The sequence below is a fragment of the Gobius niger genome, assembly GCF_951799975.1.
Source record: "Gobius niger genome assembly, chromosome: 7".
Taxonomy (NCBI): Eukaryota; Metazoa; Chordata; class Actinopteri; order Gobiiformes; family Gobiidae; genus Gobius; species Gobius niger.
The window spans coordinates 14,506,717-14,519,505 of record NC_136858.1 but is presented as its reverse complement, the minus strand read 5'-3'; the positions used below and the strand labels follow the sequence as shown (position 1 = coordinate 14,519,505).

Below are 12,789 nucleotides of genomic sequence, written 5' to 3'. Positions count from 1 at the left end.
TCTCAGACTTTATTACTTTTCATTCTTAACCTCTGTGCAGATTTCTCTCAGAATGTACGCGTGTTAGTCATCAGAATGAGAACACCACAAAGAGCCCCATTTTATGTAATGCACTGGGCTGTATTACACTAAAGAGTCTGATTACAGAATCAACTCTTGTCAACTGTGACATATAGGGATAAAAAGAGGAAGTGCTGTAACCAGTATGAAACGTCTGCACTCACTTTAGCAAGGTCACTTCTGGTGTTATGGCTCTTCAGGTCACATTCATGTTCATCTGCGCTGGACTCACTGGTAAGTAACTGGCCTCTGAATGATAAAAGTATGGGCATATTTTCTGCATTTCATTGAGTGAGTTGGATATATTCTTTTGTTCCAGGCATCCAAAGCATAAGTACAGTTGGGCATGTGGCAGTGGAAGTTGGAGACACTGTTCATATCCCATGTAAATATGAGGACAAGTACAAAAACAATGTGAAATATCTGTGTCGAGGGTCAAAATGGGGGTCTTGCTCATATGAAATAAAAACAAATGAAAGAAATTCTAATTCTAAGTATTCAATCAGTGATGACAAAAATCAGAGAATTGTTAAATTTACTCTTAAGAATCTATGGTTTGATGATTCTGATTACTACTGGTGCAATATAGAACAAAAAGGGACGGATGATGGTGAACAATTTCAAGTGTCAGTCACTAACAAAGGTAGGAACCTTTTATACATTTTACATTTAAGACTTCCTTTAGACTTTTTTTTATATGTTTCACAATTACCTGCAATCATAGGTCTATAAATGTTCTACACTGGTTAAAATTCTACACTGGTTATCCTGCATCATCATCATACTTTCAAAATAGAAATTTAAAAAAAGTTATGGAAGAAATATGGAAAAAGTAAAAATCCACATCTTTTCTTAGGTGAATCAAAGCTGCATGTGGACTCTCAGTGGATCACAGGATACTTTGGTGACCAAGTAGTGGTCTACTGCAAGTACAGAGGTTCTGGGTCAAAACAGTGGTGCCGAGTTGGCGGAGACTGTGTTCGCACATCTGGACGAATAGATGGAGCAGTCGTCACCACTGACACAAGTGTGTCTGGGGTGTTTGCTGTGACCATGACTGGACTGTGGCAGCAGAACATCGGCTGGTATTGGTGTGAATCTGGAGACCTGCAGATGCCTGTGTTTGTGGATGTAACTGTCAGAACAACCACCAGTAAGTAACATCAAGTAACATTGTGTGTTCTTTCTATAGCCATATTTAATGACTATAAGAGTGATGCATGGCTTGACATTAACTTTTATACTCCCAGCCCACTACTCGTCTGCTTCGAATGCCTCTTGCTTTTTTTTTGTAATTCTGTTCGTAATTTAAAGCCACATTGTAGAACATTCCATGTTTGTTGTTGAGATATTCTTTACACATTAAAATAAAAATATGATCATGAAGTTTTGCACATTTTTAGTACAATAAAACAGCTTTATTATGAGAGACATATCAGACATACATTTCGTATACTGTTGGATATTTTATTGATATTGATTGATTTGAGGCAAACATACAGTGGGAGGAAAATGTATGTGAAACCTTTGGAATTTCTCACATTTCTGCCTAAATTGGTCATAAAGTGTGATCTGATCTTCCTCAAAATCATAACAATGAATAAACAGCGTCTTCTTAAACTAATTTCACCCAACAATTACATTGTCATATTTTTATTGGTCATAACATGTAAAAATTCACAGGACAAGGAGGAAATGTAAGTGAACCCAGGAATCTTGCTGAACTGCAGTGAATTCATCCTGATCGTTGTGAGTGTCTAATCTGCAACTAGAAAAGCAGTTATTGCTGCAAAAGTCAGCCGGCTATTTAATCCACCTACTTATTCCACGCTGTTGTGAATGTCTTTTCTCCAAAATATTGTGATAAACTTGGGAATTCATTCTTCCATTGATGATGTCAACAAAACAGCCCCACATCATGATTCTCCCTGATCCGTACTTCACAGTGGGGATAGGGTTTTGACGTTGATGTGCTGTTCCATTTTTCCTCCTCACATGATGTTGTGTGTTCCTGTGGACTGATGAACTCAAAGCTGAATAGTTTGGGAGGAACACACAACGTCATGTGTGGAGGAAAAATGGAACAGCACATAAACATCAAAAAGTATGGTACAGGGAGCCCCATGGTGTGGGGGTGCTTTGTTGCCTCAGGGCCTGGGCAACTTACAATAATCAATGGAAAAATTAATCCACAAGTTTATCAAGATGGTATTAAACCCTTGTATTAAATAGCTGGCTGACCTTTTTTTTGTAGGAATAACTGTTTTCTGTAGTTGCAGATTAGACGCTCACAACGATCAGGATGGACCATCCCTCTTCACAAAACTGTTGCAGTTCAGTGAGATTCCTGGGTTCACTTACTTTTTCCTCCGTAACCTGTCAATGTTTTGGCCATTAAAAATAAGATGTAATTGTTCGGGTGGTGTTGAAGCAGACACTGTTTATTGATTCTCAGAGATCAGAGCACATTTTATGTCCATTTTAGGCAGAAATTCCAAAACATCCATTTTCCTCCCACTGTAAATGTCCCCATTGATGAATAATAATAATAATAATAATTGGCCAATATAGAACCCTACATGTCTGGATTGTGTTAAGCCCCTTGCTGAAATACCCAGTGTAAGCTCTTAGTTGTCCTAGAGTGGTCCGTTGTGGTAAAACTTTCCAAATAACTGTTATCTACACTCAGTTGTTTGATATTGAGACTGTCTTACATTGAAGAAGGTTTCTCCTGGTTTTCATGGATGAATGGCAAAACATAAAAACAGCCCAGTAGAGATGATGGCATTATGTTTTTGAAAACTTTTACAACAACGTTAAATTATCTGTGTAATAAATTGAATGTATAGTGACAATGCTTTTATTAACTAGCAACAATTGCAACCACGACAACAGCAACAGTCGCAGCTACTACAACAGCAACAACGGAACCGACTCCTGCTATTTCAACAAATGAGCCTGGGAGGAAGAGGTTAGTCAAGTAAAGTTCATCTTATAACTACAAAAGTTTACATTTCATTGTTTACTTACTCTTGTTTTGTCTTTGCAGTGTGTCTGATCACATTTTAGCGGCTGTCATTGCACTGGGCTTACTGATACTTATTGCAGTGTTGTCAGCGGTCATCTGGTTCATGCTCAAAAGAAACAGTAAGTCAGAGCACATCTTGATTGTGTTCATTATATTTGCCACATGATGACGAGTTAACGAAACAAAATACTTTTTTTTTTCTTCTAGTAAAGAACACAGAGGTAACAACTGCAGACACTTGTAAACGTACGTGTAGGTTATATACCATTAAGTGTAAGTGTTACTTTCAATTTGTAGGGCCCACAAACTGAGAAAGATCAAGAAGTTTTATACAGTGACATCATTATTCACAGTCAACCGTCCTCAAACAAGAAGAAGGTAAGATGAAAAACGTGTACTTTATTATGCTGAATTGTTTTCCCCAGAGGTGACAACTAGCCATGGCTGCACACATTTGTAACCGCAAATGGAGTAGGCAAAATTACATGAACAATAAAGTGCATGTTGATATACTGTAGAGAAAAAACACTATAGGACTACACTTTGATAAAATACTATTCACCTTATTCCGGAAGTTCGCGTGAGCGCCACCATAAATAGTGCCCGCCCCTTTTCTCCTATCTGTTAACATGGGACTGGAGAAGTCCAAATAAGATCAGTTACTACATGAAAACAAAGCCGTATTTTGGCCACGCTGAGAAAGCAGTGCAGTGTTGACATGTTGGTGCAAATGATCATTGGCCATTTTACACAAATCAATCTACTAAACATCAGATTTGAGCGGAGAATATTTTCCCTCGTTCTCCGTTTAAATGAACAGGCTTTGCCTCGACTGGAAGTGTCTGTACAACGGAAGTGTCTGTACAACGGAAGTGCCGAGACAAAGCAAAAAGAGGCAAAAGTGGGCGGAAAAGGAAATAAATACATATTTTATCAAATTTCTGACATACTGAGATATGTTCTTACCTTAGCTTTGACGAGTTCTATAGGACCTGTCTGATCTTCCCCCGCGCCTTCTATCACGTAAACACAGCGCAGACGGCGTTAGCATTTAGCCTCTCCCTCTCTCCACTATTGCTCAAACAGGTCAAGATAGAAGCTACCAAGCGCTTCCACGTTTTCCCTATTTAAATATGTTTACGTGAAGTGTTACACTACAAAGTATAATTACACAAAATTAAACAATGTGGATTTTCTTAGAGGATAAAAGGGGGAACTATAATGCAAAACGTAGTAATACCAGGAGTAGTTTGGCATCCGCACAGTAAAGTGAAGATTACTGCGCGGATTTCGAACTACTCCTGGTATTATTACGCCTTACAATATAGTTCCCCCTTTTATCCGCTTAGAAAATCCACATTGTTTAATTTTGTGTAATTATACTTTGTAGTGTAACGCTTCACGTAAACCATATTTAAATAGGGAAAACGTGGAAGAGCTTGGTAGCTTCTATCTTGACCTGTTTTGGAGCTATAGTGGAGAGCAGGAGAGGCTAAATGCTAATGCCGTCTGCGCTGTGTTTACGTGATAGAAGGCGCGGGGGAAGACCAGACAGGTCCTATAGAACTCGTCAAAGCTAAGGTAAGAACATATCTCAGTATGTAAAAACGGTGGCTTATTCCTTTAATATCCAGAGTCTCTATTGACTTTAAGGTAGTTGTTAAGTTCACATTTTCACTATCCTGGCATCCAGACTAATCTCCGATGTTTATTAATTAATAAACAGGAGACTAGTCTGGCGACCCTGTCGTAGAAAAGCTACTGCTTGAGGCAGGACTAATGTGGGACAATCGAAGCGCATAGCAGCCAATGAGAACATAGCGGATGTGACGACAGAAACAGCGACAAGAAAGTTGTAGTCATTCGGACATTAACAATGGCGCTCCTGCCACACGGAGTTCAGTAAATGACTTCTGTCGTTTATGTCAGAAAAACTTAATACAAGCATACCGGAGCATTACGTGAAGTGGTTGCTTGTGCTGAAAAACTACAAAGGTAGGCTCACTTTCTTTGAAAGCGCGCAATGGAGTGTTGCCAGACCCTCTTCTGTAAAGAAGCGCAGTCTGGTTGGCGAGACTACATTTTCACACTCGTAAATAAAATTATTAGTTCAAGCAGAGACAGCAGTTGTGCTGGTTCTTCCCCCAAAAATTATTTTGAGAAAATGATTGCACACCACACTGATCTCTTTCTTGGAAAGGACCCACTGTTAAGTCTATGGGATGTGATCAACTTTAATAAAAATAATGCATCGGTTTTATATTGCGCTTTTCTGGACACTCAAAGACGCTTTACATTGCATTATTCATTCACTCCATACCCGGTGGTGGTAAGCTACTATTGTAGCAACAGCTGCCCTGGGGTAGACTGACGGAAGCGAGGCAACCAGTCTGCGCCATCGGCCCCTCCAACCACCACCAACCTTCCTGGTGTTACTAAACGGTCTCCCATCCAAGTACCGACCAGGCCCTTCCCTGCTTAGCTTCCAAGGTCTGACGGGATTGGGCATCGCAAAGGCGGTAAAAAAACTTTGTGCTTGATTTTCATATGTTGAATTGATTGGCGTGCCTCCCATCTTTTGTTAACCTGGAGAGAGCCAGATTGATACTGGAAACTTTTTCAATTAACTGCAGAATTGCAGTTGCAAATGCAGAAATAGCATAAAATGTTTAAATTGCATAAGCTGTTGAAATTTCATAAATACTAAATGGCATAAACCCAGTGCTTAATTTGTATATTTGTAGTTTCAGGATGTCTGATGTGATGGATTAGGGGAACAGGCCAAAACATTTGCTGGAACACTCTCATTAAACACACCATTATACCAGATCAAATCTTTGCCAGATCCTCCTAAATATTTCCCGGATCCTTTACCCTGAAAAACTGAAAATTGGGGGAATGTGTTCCTCCAAATGGGGTATCAGATTAAGCACTGCATAAACATTTATGATGCATAAACTGTTTAAAATGCATAAACTGTTCAAACTGCTGAAATCGCTGAACTGTTGAAATTGAAGAAGCTGCACACATGGCTGAAAGACCTGGAGTCCGTGAAATCCTATTAAAATGTATGGGCCGAATTCCCCATACACACGAATGGGGAAAATTGGAAAACTGCAGAAGGCAGATTTTTTTCTGGAAACTGAGAAGTTGCAGAAGCTGTACATACACAAATTGCAGAAAATGCGGAATAAATTGCAGCTCTATACCCTCCGTCGGGTGCTCGAGGGTTCGTGGGAGTTCGCCCAACCAGTCCACATGTGTTTTGTGGACTTGGAGAAAGCGTTCGACCGCGTCCCTCGTGGTGCCCTGTGGGGGGTGCTCCGGGAGTATGGGGTCCGGGGCCCTCTGCTAAGGGCTGTCCGTTCCCTGTATGACCGCAGCAGGAGCTTGGTTCGCATTGCCGGCAGTAAGTCAGACCTGTTCCCGGTGCGTGTTGGTCTCCGCCAGGGCTGCCCTTTGTCACCGGTTCTGTTCATTACTTTTATGGACAGAATTTCTCGGCGCAGCCAGGGGCCGGAGGGTGTCCGGTTTGGGAGCCTCAGAGTCTCATCTCTGCTGTTTGCAGATGATGTTGTTCTGTTGGCTTCAACGAACCGGGACCTTCAGCACGCACTGGGGCGGTTTGCAGCCGAGTGTGTAGCGGCCGGGATGAGGATCAGCACCTCCAAATCCGAGGCCATGGTTCTCCACCGGAAAAAGGTGGTTTCCCCTCTACAGGTCAGTGGGGAGTCCTTGCCTCAAGTGGAGGAGTTCAAGTATCTCGGGGTCTTGTTCACGAGTGAGGGACGGATGGAGCGTGAGATCGACAGACGGATCGGTGCGGCGTCAGCAGTGATGCGGTCGCTGTATCGGTCTGTCGTGGTGAAGAGGGAGCTGAGTCGGAGGGCAAAGCTCTCGATTTACCGATCGATCTACGTTCCCACCCTCACCTATGGTCATGAGATTTGGGTAATGACCGAAAGGACAAGATCGCGAATACAAGCGGCCGAAATGAGTTTCCTTCGTAGGGTGGCTGGGCGCACCCTCCGAGATCGGGTGAGGAGCTCAGTTACCCGGGAGGAGCTCGGAGTAGAGTCGCTGCTCCTTCACGTCGAAAGGAGCCAGCTGAGGTGGCTCGGGCATCTGTTTCGGATGCCTCCTGGTCGCCTCCCGCGGGAGGTGTTCCAGGCATGTCCTAGAGGGACAAGGCCTCGTGGAAGACCCAGGACACGGTGGTGGGACTATGTCTCCGAGCTGGCCTGGTGTCGCCTCGGGGTCCCCCCAGAACAGCTGGAGGAAGTGTGTGTGGATCGGGAAGTTTGGGCATCTCTGCTGAGACTGCTGCCCCCGCGACCCGGCCCCGGATTAAGCGGAAGAAAATGGATGGATGGATGGATGGATGGAATAAATTGCTGAAAAGCATGAGTTTGTGACGGCCCCATTATAAATCAATGGGGAAAATATGCTGTATTTCGGCCAATTGCGGAAAAAAACATAAATCGCAGAAGTCCTAAAAGTAATAGCAGGATTCTCGTTAACAAGCAGAACGTTTTGATGCATAAGTTGCGGAAATTCCAAAAAGCATGAAAGTGAATTGTGAAAAATGTGTCGGAATAATAAACGGGATCCAATAGCTGAAGGATTCTGGAAGGATTCCACAGTCAATTAATTACAGTGCCAATAACATTTTCACTGACATCAATCTGGACTCACACCGGCTGGAATAGTTTGGGGAGAGGTCGCACGTTTGGAACAGCATTTGCTGCTGATTGGATCGTGAACGCCGCAATTCCATTCAGTGTTTAGTTTTGAAAAAAGTTACGTGTGTTTGTATTATGCGTTGCAAAAAGCAATTTTGGTTTTGCCCGAACGATGAACAGTTCAAGATGGATTCTCGTGTATTTGTAAATACAAATACCGCCAGAATTCAGCTTGCTGGCAAGGTATTTCTTTTGACTGTATGGACAAAAAAAAAGAAAGTCCGCCCAACTTCAAACTTGTCTATAAGACATAATGTCACCGTTTATTATAATGAAATAATAAAGTTTTAATGAAGCATAGGCCAAGACAAAGGCCATTCCAACTCATTTATTTGCCTCTTGTAATTGAGAGTAATAGTAATAATAGTGTGTATACTTTTTTTTTTCATTGAATAGTCAAAATATTATGTTTGGTGTTGGTTTATTCTCTTGCAGAGTGCAGATGATCCTGTGTATAGTAATGTCACAACAGGCCCAACGTTGCACCAGGTACGAATGATGATGTAGAGCTTTTGATTGATTTCACTGGTTAAAACTGCATAATCCATGCGCTGACATAGAAATAGAGATATCGTATAGCAGGGTCAGATTCATAAATACTCAAGCCTCAAAAAATTCAAAATTCAATTTCACATTTCATGAAGTGTTTCTCAATCTAATCCATGCCTGACTTTACAAAATAGACTTGCTTAATATGTGCTCTACCCCATCTTAGGTTACAGCTAAAGAAGAGGACGTTGTGTACAGCACGCTAGCAACACATTAACTCTTTTGTAACAGTACAGGTTCTTATGCGTTTGCACAAGCAGAAGGAAACAGCACTGTAACTTTAGTCCAGTTTTAACATTCTTAGCTAATGCAATGTTGTACTTTTGTTGTTATGACCACCATATTTGGGAAGCTAAACAGGCTTTGTCATATTTAACCAAACCTTTGCATGTTCTTTTTATTTACATTCTCTTGGTAGGCCACATATTTAAGGTTTAGCTATTTGTAATGGAGCATATTGATGGTCATTTTATTGCTTATATATTTTTATATACAGATGACTCAGAGTTATAGACTATTCTATATTTACTAGTTTGATGATGCAATTAGAGAAGTATTTTATTATGATGTAAGTTATTGTAACTTATTACAAAACTGAAGATAAAAAAGTCAATAAAGACATGGAAACATTTAGGACCTGTTTAAGTTATTTCCCTGTTATAATTTTATGAAGCAACAGTTGCTTTTGGTAAAAAATATTTTTTCTTGATAGATTATCAAGGCCGACTATATATTTAATATTGTTTAAAGTAAGCAGTGAAAAGGGTAAGTTGCACATGCTGGATAGTGAGGCTACTGTAAAAGTGAATGATAAACTGACAGGCATAACCCGGTGATATGATGCCAAGATATGTTCCTCAGGCTCTCATTGGTTGCCACTATGATGTTTTTTTTCCAACTGAGTGAGTGATTGATTGATTGATTGATTGATTGATTGATTGATTGATTGATTGATTGATTGATTGATTGATTGATTGATTGATGTTAAGGTGTTTTATTTGCCATCATACAACAACTGTACAATGAAATTTGTCCTCTGCATTTGACCCATCCTTCGACGCTGCTGGAACGACCAGTAAGGAGCAGTGGGCAGAGGCAGTCCTGCGCCCGGGGACCCATCTCCAGATGTGAAGCCAGGCTGATGGTCAGAATCACCTGGCTGGAGGATTCATCCAGGACCCTCTAACTGTGTGGCATGAGCACTAACCACTGCGCTACCGTGTATTGATTGGTTGGCTTGATTGACTGACTACAAGGTCACGCACAAATATCAGTTGCAAAAAGTTGCATAATGCATCTGTAATACAATGATTAACAATGTGTATGTAATATAGCCATAAACTAAAAAAATAATAATAGACAACATCAAGCTCACTCCTCCCCGTTTGCCATAATAACCAAGTTCGAAAGGGAATTCATGGCGGATTTACAGACTCCTCCTCCCCAGCTCTGACGGAGCATGTTCCTAAAAAGGGCATAAGGGCGGGATCATCACTGTAAACCCTCGGCCCTCACAGAGTACGTAGCCAATCAAAGTCCGGACCTCATTAGTATTTCTAAAATGTTCCTTACAAAAACCAGCCTGGTCCCTTTAATTGTAATTAACCCACTGTTATCACAGGAGGAATATCTAGCTGTAGAAAGTTTAAATAAAATAAAGGCACCAGGCTTTACAGTTGCTTAGAACATGCATAAAGTGCAATGCTTTCTAATGGAAAACTAGCTTGTTTTGCCACCCCTATATGGAGGTACTGCAGCAATGACGAGCAATGGTGGCCCCAAACATCATGGTCATAAAGCATAGCAATCAGTGGCCATTTAATACGACTGCCCTTGAGAGTATGACTTTGCTTATGTGGCAAGGCGAGGGTTAACTTTGATTTTACTTTAGCTTTAAATGCCTCAACGCCACCCCAGGAATTTCACCTGGAGATTTAACTAAATACAGACTGACAAAGTACAAGGCACACAGGTTCGTTATGATGTGAAATGACAGGCAGCCAATGTTCATGTTACAAAAGATTTCTTTATTTGTTTGTTGATTTCCATCTCAGGACGCACAATTAGTTTACCTTTATGTAAGTTCAGTACTAATTGTCCATAATTTCAGTTTGTTTTCCAGTACCAGCTTTTCGTTACTTCAGTACACAAAACAACTTCGTAGTCATTCATTTGCACTTTCTGCATAGCGAAGGGATAAGACAAGACAGCAGTTGTCCTAGTCATGGGGTAGAAGTGTGAGAGCACTGCATCTGGCATCAGAGCTGGGAGCTGTTGGTGGCCTCTTGGTGGTGACCGTAAAGGCACCTCTTCCAGCCTCTGAGCGGGGTGGAGGTTGAGGAAAGGTTGCAGTACCTGGTTGTTTGCGAGCGTGGTATGAATGTGTTTTAGCGTCGCCGTGAAGATGATGCATTTTGGAACGGGGGGGGGGGGGGGGTGGTAACATGTAAATGTTTTGTTTTTGTTATTGGCTTCGTGCCATTGCGTCGCCCAATAAATAGTGCATGGTTTAGGACCTCTCACTTCCGCCCCTGGTCTTCAGACCATCCAGTTCCAGCGCTCCGTCACGTCTGCGCAGGTGGCATCAAGTTGCTTTGTGTCCTGAAGTAACGAAAGGCTGGTACTGGATAACAAACAGACCGTAATAAAATGTAGAACGTACGTGTTCTTTCGAATGAGAACACCACAAAGAGCCACATTGTGTATAAAGCACTGGTCTCTATTACAGTAAAGTGTCTGATTACGGAATCAACTCTTGAGAACTGTGACATATAGGGATAGAAAGAGGAAGTGCTGTAACCAGTGTTAAACATCTGCACTCACTTTAGCAAGGTCACTTCTGGTGTTATGGCTCTTCAGGTCACATTCATGTTCATCTGCGCTGGACTCACTGGTAAGTAACTGGCCTCTGAATGATAAAAGTATGAGCATATTTTCTGCATTTCATTGAGTGAGTTGGATATATTCTTTTGTTCCAGGCATCCAAAGCATAAGTACAGTTGGGCATGTGGCAGTGGAAGTTGGAGACACTGTTCATATCCCATGTAAATATGAGGACAAGTACAAAAACAATGTGAAATATCTGTGTCGAGGGTCAAGATGGAAGTCTTGCTCATATGAAATAAAAACAAATGAAAGAAATTCTGCAAAGTATTCAATCAATGATGACAAAAATCAGAGAATTGTTAAATTTACTCTTAAGAATCTACAGTTTGATGATTCTGATTACTACTGGTGCAATATAGAACAAAAAGGGACGGATGATGGAGAACAATTTCAAGTGTCAGTCACCAACAAAGGTAGGAACCTTTTATACATTTTACATTTAAGACTTCCTTTAGACTTTTTATTTAATATGTTTTACAATTACCTGCAATCATAGGTGTATAAATGTTTTCTATTCTTTAAAAATTCTACACTGGTTATCCTGCATCATCATCATTCTTTCAAAATAGAAATTACAAAAAAGTTTTGGAAGAAATATGGAAAAAGTAAAAATCCACATCTTTTCTTAGGTGAATCAAAGCTGCATGTGGACTCTCAGTGGATCACAGCACACTTTGACCAAGTAAACATCTACTGCAAGTACAGAGGTTCTGGGTCAAAACAGTGGTGCCGAGTTGGCGGAGACTGTGTTCGCACATCTGGACGAATAGATGGCGCAGTCGTCACCACTGACACAAGTGTGTCTGGGGTGTTTGCTGTGACCATGACTGGACTGTGGCAGCGGAACATCGGCTGGTATTGGTGTGAATCTGGAGACCTGCAGATGCCTGTGTTTGTGGATGTAACTGTCAGAACAACCACCAGTAAGTAACATCAAGTAACATTGTGTGTTCTTTCTATAGCCTTATTTAATGGCTATAAGAGTGATGCATGGCTTGACATTAACTTTTATACTCCCAGCCCACTACTCGTCTGCTTCAAATGCCTATTGGTTTTCTTGAATGAATTCTGTTCGTAATTTTAAGCCACATTGCGGAGCATTCCAGGCTGTTTGTTGCTGAGATATTCTTTATACATTAAAATATAAAGATGATCATGAAGTTTTTGCAATTTTTTTGTACAACAGACGAGAGACATCAATAAAATGTGTTTTGTATATTGATAGATATTATTGATATTGATTGATTTGAGGCAAACATAATGTTCCCATTGATTAATAAAACACAATTGGCCAATGTAGCTGTAAATAAAATAGGTGCAACTAGCCAAAATAGTCTGTGTGTGGCTTGTGTTAATGTCAAGCCCCATGAGCATTTGTTATCAATGCCTTTTTAACATGTAACATGTTCCATTTGGTAAAAGTTCTACACTGAGTTGCTAGATATTGAGGATGTTCTGCCTTACATTCAAGAAGTTTTCTCTGGGTTTTCATGAATGTAAGATGAAACATATTTTATTCTAAAC

The 12,789-nt window shown here is 40.9% G+C and overlaps 1 protein-coding gene and 1 long non-coding RNA gene across 3 annotated transcripts; both read left to right on the top strand.

The window, feature by feature from the left end:
- Positions 1 to 219: 219 nt before the first annotated feature.
- LOC306965493 (uncharacterized protein) lies at positions 220 to 8,319 on the top strand. 2 transcript variants are annotated; one of them, XR_013793026.1, is made up of 6 exons: positions 220 to 294; positions 380 to 703; positions 917 to 1,213; positions 2,932 to 3,040; positions 3,110 to 3,466; positions 8,266 to 8,319. XR_013793026.1 is itself a non-coding variant. In XM_079559972.1 (5 exons), exons 1-5 carry the CDS (start codon positions 249 to 251, stop codon positions 3,252 to 3,254), a joined length of 921 nt encoding a protein of 306 aa, XP_079416098.1. In that variant the 5' UTR covers positions 220 to 248; the 3' UTR covers positions 3,255 to 3,542. The 2 variants fall into 2 exon arrangements, 1 of the variants encoding a protein (XP_079416098.1); XM_079559972.1 differs by lacking the exon at positions 8,266 to 8,319 and having other exon boundaries at positions 3,110 to 3,542.
- A 2,842-nt stretch (positions 8,320 to 11,161) lies between these two features.
- Positions 11,162 to 12,171, top strand: LOC306965519. Its single transcript, XR_013793027.1, has 3 exons — positions 11,162 to 11,272; positions 11,358 to 11,678; positions 11,895 to 12,171. It is a non-coding gene; the product is annotated as an uncharacterized lncRNA (long non-coding RNA).
- Positions 12,172 to 12,789: the final 618 nt, after the last annotated feature.

Excerpts from the sequence above, each read along its gene's own strand:
- LOC306965493 (XM_079559972.1), top strand. The coding sequence starts at position 249 with ATGGCTCTTCAGGTCACATTCATGTTCATCTGCGCTGGACTCACTG. Across the intron at positions 295-379 it reads CATCTGCGCTGGACTCACTG|GCATCCAAAGCATAAGTACA; the intron begins GTAAGTAACTGG and ends CTTTTGTTCCAG. Across the intron at positions 704-916 it reads AGTGTCAGTCACTAACAAAG|GTGAATCAAAGCTGCATGTG; the intron begins GTAGGAACCTTT and ends ATCTTTTCTTAG.